At 43.5% G+C, this 9,870-nt stretch overlaps 1 protein-coding gene across 1 annotated transcript in view; it reads right to left on the minus strand.

Moving 5' to 3' along the window:
- Positions 1 to 9,480, minus strand: part of KL (klotho) — a 64,637-nt gene extending 55,157 nt beyond the window's left edge. Inside the window, exons 1-2 of the mRNA XM_026088322.1 lie at positions 9,446 to 9,480; positions 8,810 to 8,840 (exon numbers count right to left, since the gene is read on the minus strand). Coding sequence (XP_025944107.1) covers positions 8,810 to 8,840; positions 9,446 to 9,480 — 66 coding nt within the window. The remainder of the gene's footprint in view (positions 1 to 8,809; positions 8,841 to 9,445) is intronic.
- Between the last annotated feature and the right edge of the window lie 390 nt (positions 9,481 to 9,870).

Here is a 9,870-nt window from a genome sequence, read left to right on the forward strand (position 1 = left end):
GCGCAGCGGGCTGCCGCCGCGGAGCGCCGGCTCCGGGGGCGGGATCGAGGGGGGCACGACGGGGCGGGCGGCGAGGACAGCACAGGGCACGACGGCGGCGGGGGAGGTTTCCTCGGGGGAAGGAGGAACTCGTCCCCTCTTCGGGGCTGCCTCTGCCACCCGCAGCCCTCTGCGGCGCAGAGCCCATCTGCGGGCGGCCCCCTCAGCCTGCCCCGTCTCGAGGTACCAGCTCCCCCCCCCCCCGGAAGCAGCTCCTGCGCTGCTGCTGCTCTGCTCTCACCCTTTCCCTGAAATGCTCAGAACAGCTTTTCAGGTGAGCCCACCCGACGGCCGGGTCCCAAAGCCCTGAGGCTCTGGGGACCCGCGTGTCCCCGTGTCCGCCCCCCCGGGGGCCCTGCCTTGTCGGCCCTCCGACTGCCGGCATCGGGGAGCCGCGGCCGAGGGGAGGGAGCTCCACGGCGGAGAGAGGCGAGGACACGGTCGCCGAAAAAAAAGACTCGTAAAGAAGTTTCCTGCAAGCACCCTGCAGAGCGGCGATGGGGCCGCCCCCCGCCTCGGCGCGCCCGCCCCCCGCGTGGGGGATCCGGGACGGACACGACCCTCCTGCAACGCTGTTACTGCTATGGGGGCTTGCGCAAGTCCCGGCGTCTTAAATGTGACGGGCAGCGCGGGTCCCACCTCTGCTTTTTAGAGGAAAGTCAAGGAAATAAATATGTGCAAGGTTATCGAGGTCTTGTGGTTGCTGCTTTTCTGATTTTTTGCCTTAATCCGGTACTTCCTTCGTGGTACCGTGTCAAGAGACACTGCAGTTGCAATAATAATTAAAAACGTCATGCAGTAATGATTAAAAACGAAATCATTGACCAGGGACTTCATATACTCTCACCCACACGCACACAGGAATTCATAAGCTGTCATCTCCAAGTAGTACCGCCTTTTCTTTTCTGGAGTTGAAGGTTGGTGTATTTGGTTGTTTACTGCGTGCAAAACATGTTTCAATTAGAAATGCCTCGCAGATTTTCATGGAGAGGGAAAAAAATCAAGCTGTGTATTTAAGTTTAATTTTTTAGTTATGCCTGTTAACTGCTTGTGTGGGTGTGATACGTGGCTTCTTCTTAAAGGCAGGTCTCAGTCTGCTGCACTTATCTCCTTCGGACAAAATTTCGACCAGGGCTGTGAAGTAAGAATTAACTTAAAATATTGCAGAAAGTTGATATGTAATATTTAGTTATGTGAACTCTAGCACGAGTTGGGGCATCTAAGAATAAAACACACCTACTAGACAGGCTGTTAAGGACAGAGAGATGTTCCCAGGAGATAAAGTTACTGTTTAACTAAAGAATGAAGGCATTAAGATAATTTCATTTTATTTTTAGAAAATAAGTGCCCTCAGAGGAGAACTGCACATAATTGCTAATAATGAGTCGATGGATTTAAATGCCAATTGTTAGTGGATGCTGAGCTGCTAAAGGTTTTCTCTTGAGTTAGGATGGGCTCTAACACCTTTCATAATCAGAACAGAGCATTTTCTTTCCATCTTTATAGAAGTTTGAACCTTCACCTTTTCCACAATGATTCAATTTGATTTGGGGCTGGTGGGTCGTTTTGTGGTGTTTTTAATGAGAGGACCGAGGATCTAGAGTACCAGATGGTAGAATTCTTCCATTGATTCTGATTAATTTATTCCTATGTTAGAGGGATGGAGCTTTACATTGCCCAGGGGCGCAACAACATCTTTTAACTAATGGCACAGCAAGTTTATGGGGTGGGAGCAGGCAAGAGAGTGGTAGGTACTGCACCAGAGGCTGATCATCCGCTGCAAGGAGTGTGTTTGCTCTGCAGTCTGACAAGCTGGTGAAATTTGATTGCAGTCTAAGTAAATGATAACTTGAGCTCCAGCTGCAGCAACAAAAAGGTGTTAAAACTGAAATATGGGTACCCTTTCAAAGAGAAATAAGTAGTATCAAATAAGTTAAATCAAATGCTCCCCATATTCAGTTGTACTGATCCCCTAGGAAACAGTACAAGAGGCTCCTTTGCTCTTCTAGGGCAAATAGAAAATGGAGGTTTGCTGAGAGATTAGGCATACACAACTGCTTTTAAACCCACACTTTTTTGAAGCATGACTTGTTGGATTCTCTTCTTTCTTTCAGAGCCCTAAATTTGTTCTGAGGATAACATCAGGCAGTAGATACTTGCAGAAGCTAGAGATTAAATCTTAAGTACACAGCAGTACTGCTGTAGTCCTCCCTGTGCAAGGAGTGGAGAACGAGGCTCCTGTTCAGCTACTGACCTGATTCCAGTGGAAGTTTAATGTCTTTGCTGGGGCTTGCTGCCTAAGTATTTTGAAAATTTGGATGTAGAGGCAGATATCAGAAATATCTTAGCCTAAAACAGGGCTTTGATGGTGCCAGGTCTGTTGCTGAGATTTAAGGAAAAAAATGACAAAAGATGTTTTAGAATATATCCTGATGCATTCTCTTTTAATTTGCTAATTATTAACTAAAACACAGTTTAATCCTATTTATAGTTAGACAATTAACTGAAGCACCTTCATTAGGATCTCATTTTCTCCACGGCCTCTCTACAGTCAAAAGAAAGAAATAGTTTCATAGTGTTAAGATGAGTCAGCCTATCTAAGATCTTAGTCAACTTYTGGAGGTGCCTGCCTTCTGCAAAAACTGTACAGGGAACCTACAGTGACTGTGCTCCTGACCTAGGCAGTCCAGTTTTGTGGGATGAAATTTGGCCATAAGTTCCTGGCACAAAGCTGGCACTTCACCTTTATGTTTATCAGATGAAAACTGGGTCTTTAAGTATAAGTGTCAGAAAACATGCCCCGCTACCTTCATTTGCCTGGTTTTCTCTTTACAGAGAAAGCTTGTTTTCATGTTTCAGAACAACACAACCACCCACTGCTTTGGGCCAATATATCTTTTTTTTTGGGGGGGGTCTAAAAAACACTGTGCAATATTAACCATGCAGAAAGGTCAGCCAAACACTCACAGACATCCAAGTCTCCCTCATTGCTCCTTGAGTTCAAAGCATGACTCCATCATGTCTGCCCTGCTGAGCAAGCACACTTCCAACAGTAGCCCAGCTCGGCAGATTTGGATTTGTTATCTTTCAGCTTTCTTTGTATTAGTGATTAGTGAAGGCTCAACTTCTGGTAATATGTATGCTGGATATGGTAAGTGAGAGTATAATTTTCAGTCAGGCTGAGCTCAGAAATTTTCCTCATCAGTTATGCAGTGGCATGCAGTCAAATTCAACAATGTTCTGACAGAGCATTTCTGTTTCCTTCCTAACGAGACTGAACTTTTGGGGGTGCTGTCTTGGCTGAGGGGCCATGACTACTGATGGCATGCAATTTTAGGTAAAGCAACTGTATTGGTGATTTAGATTCATTTAGCAGCTTTTCCTGAAGTTGTGTCTGTGACAGTGTGCTCCTTCCCCCCATGATGTGCTCTCTCCCCCTCAACCTGATCTCCCCGTAAACAGCATGTATGCAGGGGCTAATTGAGCATGTGCCAACTAAGACCCAGCTAGCATGCAAATATGACTATGAGTCAATCATCTCCCCCCCATAAATAGGGGGCAGCCCAGAGCCCATGGAGCTCTCCTGCACAGCAGCAGGCTGCATTGCAGAACCCCCTCTTGAGCAGGGACGCCTCTCAAGGTTACTCCTCAAGGTTAAGAGAGATTCCTTACCCGCAACAGATCCTCGGTAAGTGATTAATAGCGTGCTGAACTTTTGCAAACTTTGCAAAACTTTGCTGAGTTATATCTCTGATTAATTGTGCACATAATCCCTTAGACATAAACCATTGACCAAGTCTGAGACTAGGATCGGATCCAGCCACACCTAGGCGCCTCTCAGAAGGAGTTTAGAAAGCAAGGGGGTCCAGTCTGAACCTCATGACTCAATGGGAGGGTCTCTGTTGCACATGCATCTGACCCTGTCCTTCATGCAGTAAATAACTGAGTGAACCTTGCCAATCAAACCTCGTTAAATTGTTCTTATTTACTATTGAACTTTGTTAAGTTGCTATCTTACCACAATAAACATAGTGCTGCTTCCCTCTTACGAGTGAAGTGCATCACTCCTTCGCGACAGTGTCATGCATTGGTTTCAATGCAGCAAGCCCCTGCCTCATTTTAAAATCTCTGCAGGTTAGCTAACTGCCTTACTCTGGTGGCATCTGTACTCCTAGCTGTGGCAGAGCAAGGGGCCTCAGCACCTAGAACAGCCATCTTCTGTTTTAATACTCCTTCTTTGCTTACAAGCATATTTACAAACATTTACTAGCATAAAGCCAGTTGAAAATAGTCTTGTGTAGTAGATTTTTCAGCCTTTTCTTCTCAAGACACAAAAATACTCCCTACCAGTTGGAGATACTGCTTATAAAATTCAGCGCCTGAATTAGATTTCTACTGCTTCCATCACTGCATAACTGTACTAATTCTTTATTCTGTCTGCTAAATGCAAACTGCTAAGCCATCAAATTTTACTTCAACTTGTTTATGAATAGCTGTTCCCAGTGGAAAGCTGTGTAATAGTGTTCTAGATTTGCCTTCTTCATCACTGCCAGAACATCATAGCCGACCAGGCAAATAAGCTTTTCCTCACTTCTCTTAAAGAAATAGTTGCAAGTCCAATTTTCTTGGAAAAAAATCATCCTTCCATATCTCTTTTCTCTCTTGATCACCTAGTTATATGCATTCACTGTACATTCAGAATGACTTGAAGGACAACTAGTAACTGATTGTACTAAAATTAGAAACAGAGCATTGTCAGGTCCAAAATATCCCTTCTGGTGTAATGAACGAGTGTTTGGTTGAAGAATGTTTGGGAAGATATGAAATCCTCCTCTATTCTAGCTGTAAGTACCAAATCATTCTCCATTTCCTGTGAGTGCAATGAACCACTTTCCTGTGAAAAAGAAAAGAGCCAGTAAGGGACCTGAACTGCCTTTTTTTTAATCCTGGAGACCATCTCCTGCATCCAGCATGACTAATCCTTTTATCCTGTAAAGGACTCAGAATTGTTCTCCATTATTCTATGGTAGGAACAAGTGGGAGGATGAGAAATTAGAAACTCAAACTCAAATACATTTTCACTTCATCCTTGTAAACTGTGTCTCCAAATGGTGGGCAAATCCTGAACATCCCCTTGTATGAAAAGTGGAATTCCAGATTCTTTGGCCCATCTTACTTCTGAGGGGTGACCTGGAATAACTTCAAGGCAAGCCTAGAAACTTCCATTTTATTCACAGAGGCAGGCATGACAACCCAACTGTAACCTACGAGGGGACATGTGATACCTGGAGGCTTCCTCATAAATGGATGGCAGGGGCTGGAAAGCTTTTTCGTTCTTGGAAACCCTCCCTTGGGAAACCTCGAAATCCACTTCAACCCCAGAATCATGGAGGGTAATAGGGAATGGGGAAGAAAGACGAAACTTGGGCATGCCATCTTTTATTTCTGGGAGGCCTCAAACACCTCTCCATTATCCAAACGATGAGACTAGAACTTATAAATCACCTCCCTGTCTTCAAAAGGACCTGGGCACCTCCTTTTAAACAGGTGTAAGAACAGACAGGCAAAGAGAATGGAAAAGAAGTGGTATCTATACTGCGGGAGGAAGGTAGAGAAGAGGCGGGTACGGCCTCCCTCTCTGTCGTGAGCAGGGGAGCCTGGCACGGCCAGCAGGAAGGCTCCCGAGCAGATGGAGAAGGGTCAGGGATGTTGGGGAGAAGGCAGAGAAGAGAGGGATGCTGGGGAGAAGGCAGAGAAGAGAGTTCCTTGTCAACCATAGCCACAAAGCATGCGAGCCACGACGGTCATCTCTGTTTTAGACAGGAGCCCAAACCTGGTTACACTGGTTGCAGAACCTGTCTCCCAGAAGTCTACTGAGCCTGTGTGAACAACTGATTATGGGAGCCCAGGGAAGTTACAGGCTGAATAGGGAATTGCCTAATGAGTTTAGGCACTTTTAGGGTAGAAAATCCCAGAAAATAGATGAAGTGGATCATTGGTGCGGATGAAATAGATTTAACAATTCAGATGGGATTTAGGTAGACTGAATCTTACCCATAGAGGCTCCGACATGTGAAAATCCCAGGTTGTGGTCTCTGTTGTGGTATAAAGAGGTGCAGAAACATCATTTCACTGTTCTCACTTCTATTTTAATTTCTATTTTGGAACACTATTATCATTTTGAAACCAATTGCATTCAGTCTCCACAGGAAGGCTCAAAAGTTTGAATCCTGTGGCTCAGTCTACAGCTGACGGCACTCTAGACACATGTATGGTGACGTTTTATATATGATCATCCTATCTCTTCAGTTCAGGCACAGCTGAAGCATTTCTATTCACTCTTCAAATTCCTATTATTTTAAAACCTCTGGCAAAATGCCATATCCTCTATGAAAAGAAAGATCCACGGGGGCTTAAATGAAGAAATAAAAAGCATTACTATTAAAAAATGAAAATGCAATGCTGAGTTTTATGTACATGAATGTTGAATTTTTTAGGCATTAAATTCAGTCAGGGAAGAATAGCCTGCAGAATTACTTCTATCATCGTATCTTCAGATCACTTTTCATAGGTAAATTGATAAGAATTTATCCTGCTAAAATAATACAGCATGATAAGTTTATGCTTGCTAAATCTGTATTTCAATAAGAAGTGGAATGACACCTTAGTTCAGATGCTCATTTCTTGTTGGCTTCAGCTCATGCCAATATTGGTCTGTTCCAATGTGATGCAAAGACTGGTTCAGCAAGAAATAAGTATGGTTTTAAGAATTGTCATAGTGTGTTTTATTTTCTGTTTACAAAAATTCTGTTTAAGATTTTTTCTGTCTAAATGACTCTTGCACTATCTTACTAAATGTCTGGAGAATATCATTTGGAAATGCATAAACATTTTTGAGGACTACAGGCATATGATGCTCTTTAAAAAATATAATTATTATAGTACACAAAATCAAATTTGACTGAAAAGCAAAATCTCAATCTCTACACTGTTTCAGGTATGTAGTATTAAAATGTGATTTATAGTCAACCGAGAAGTTGTTTAGACTTTTAGTGCATGCTACATACACACATATATATATACTTGGGAGCTATTCTCAGATATTCTAGCAGAGCTTTACTCTTGTGTTCCTGAGATTGGCTTGAAACCATCGGGAAGCCAAGACATTTATTTACAAAACAATAAGTATGCACAGTAACTTCTAAGACTTTTTAGTACATATCTCTTGAAATGCAGTTGAGGAGTTGAACCAGATTAGACCAAGACAGAGTATATTGCAAAGTCTCGAAAAGTAGACCTTTCTAATAAGAGAAAAAAAAGCCATGAGCATTTCTGCAGTGGATTTTACCTCTGAGGCATGAAAGCGTAGATGCATGGCCAGTAGCCAAAGCATTTAGCATTAGGCATTTCTTCACTGCTGCTACCCAGAAGAACCCATACAGTTGCGTGCCACTTCAATAACTTAAAGTCAGATACTTTCCACTGTAAGACTTTTGTTTCTTCTTGGTTTTCTGTGTGTTTCTCCAGCCATTTTTGAACACTTGTTGAGGAAACAGCTCTTCATCTATCACACTGCTGTGGCAGTCACCAGTTTCTAAAAGCTACAGCCATCCAAGTGATCTGGCTGAACAGAAAGATTAGAGGAATATCTGTCGGTTCTTGCTAGGGCCTGTGTGTGGGCCAGCAGCACAGACTAAAGCGTATCTATGAAGGCTTAAAATTCATGAAAATTAAAGATTGTAGCTGGGTAACTAAGTAATAAGGAGCTTGAGACTGTCTGATAAGCAGTCGAATACTAGATTAATAAGCAGGATGTCTGCAATCAAAGAAGCAAGAAGCCTACACAGGACACGTCATATAGAGAGGATGATGTGCAGACCATAAGACATCCAAATACGGCATATAAAGATATATAGCCTAACGTAAGCACACGGTGCTGTTAGTGACTGGAGGTTGCTTGGATGTTTACCTTATGGAAAAATAATGAGCCYATTAAGTAATGCATAACAAAGGCAGGGTAGAAGATAATAGCTAATAGAAGGATGCTTGGTATAACCTATGAGCGACTCATGAAATGTACATAAAAGGGACTTGGATTCTTTGGATTCAGATTGCTGAAATCACTGCTATGTTTTCACAGCACAATGTTACACTCTGTGTCTACCATATACATCTACCATTTCCCAGTAAAGAAACCTCTGTGAGAATTCACATGTTGAGTTGAGCTGGGGGGCTGGGCAAGGCTGATGGAGCTAGGCCATAGAAATAGGATCTAGAGCTGGGTTGGTGGATGTCAGGAACATCTTGGAGCAGCTGTAGTGGGTTCCTGAAGTGCCTGGAGTCAGTAATCCCTCAAACGTCAAGAGTAATATGAGTGAGAGACAGACTCCTGCAACAAGTATCTCACTTGCAGCCTTCCACAGTCAATAACACTGACAAACTTAGGGTGGGGTTCAGCTTTGGAGTCAGGCACCTGAATGTAGGTGTCTACTTATAGGCTTCTATATGTGAGCTGAGAGAGTGATTCAGTAACCTAGACTTAGGCATCTCTTGTCATTTTAGACACCATGGTGTACCCTGTCTGACCGCTAGCTCCCACTTCAGAAGGTATTGGTCTTGTGTCGTACCTGGCAATCCTACACGAATGTCTCAGGTGCCTAGGGCATCTCACTAGATGCCTGAATTTAGGTAACTGAATTAAATCCATAATAGTTCAAGGATATCTAACCAGTGTAATCAATACAACCTAGAGAGTGATTCTGCACACCCTACAGTAAGCCCTAAGGGAGAGATTCAGCAGCCTAAAGGTGTGTCTAGGTCCATCTCCAACAGCATGGGACTGCATGGGAGCTGCAGATACTGCATGGAGGGCTAATTTCAGCTGCCCACATATAGGCATCCATTGCCATTTGACATGACATTTGAGTAGGTATCTCACCTGTCTGCCACTTGATACTCTGAAAGGGGACAGGTTTCCTATAGACCCTGTGTTATATCTGTAAGCCTTGGGTAGATATGGCCATTCTATGGCATGTCAAATGGCACCATCTGCCTTTGTGCAGGCAACTAAACGTGGGAGACATATGCCCTTCTGTAATGGCAGCTGGAAGTCAAACAGCATACCCTAGTACATTTAAAACGATACCAGCTGCCCAGGTGTAGGAAACAGAGTCCTGTCCATCGTGGCTGTTCAGCTCTCCAGTTCCACAGTCTCCTCTGGCCAGACCTCCATCAAATAAACCAGGAACTTAGTCATCTAATTCTTGTTGAAGACATTTAGGTGCCTGAACCTCAAACTGAATTTCATCCTACTAGTACTGTTGTGGAAAGGTGACACATATTTATGCACCATACATCTACTGCCATAATTAATATCAGGTCTTGCTTTACCCACATCTGAAATCACAAGAGGTTTAATATTTTGAACAATAAGATGCCCATCTCCTCCTTAGGGGGAAATTAGAGCCAGAATGGTATTTAGTAAGAGTGCTAGTATTCTAATACTTCTTCCCGAGCAGGAGTCAGACTGTTACATGTTTTAGGTTTCACTGATGGACTAACAACCTCTTCTGTAGACCAAAACAGGAGGAGCAAATGTGTATGTGCTACCATTGACCTCCCACAATTCTGTCAGATTAAGTGTTTATGAGATTAACCTGAACTTTTTGAAGGTTGGTGATTAGATTTCCACCAGCCACTCTGATTCGCCTCTACAGTGTCATATCTGCTGCAAGCCAGAGAAGGATGAGCAGTATAACAGGTAAGGAGGAGCTATGCAGCAATTAGTATCTGTATGGAGGAGTAACTCAGGTGCCACAGACATTACACAAC

This window comes from Apteryx rowi, unplaced genomic scaffold (assembly GCF_003343035.1).
Source record: "Apteryx rowi isolate R43461 unplaced genomic scaffold, aptRow1 scaffold_763, whole genome shotgun sequence".
NCBI classification, from domain to species: Eukaryota; Metazoa; Chordata; class Aves; order Apterygiformes; family Apterygidae; genus Apteryx; species Apteryx rowi.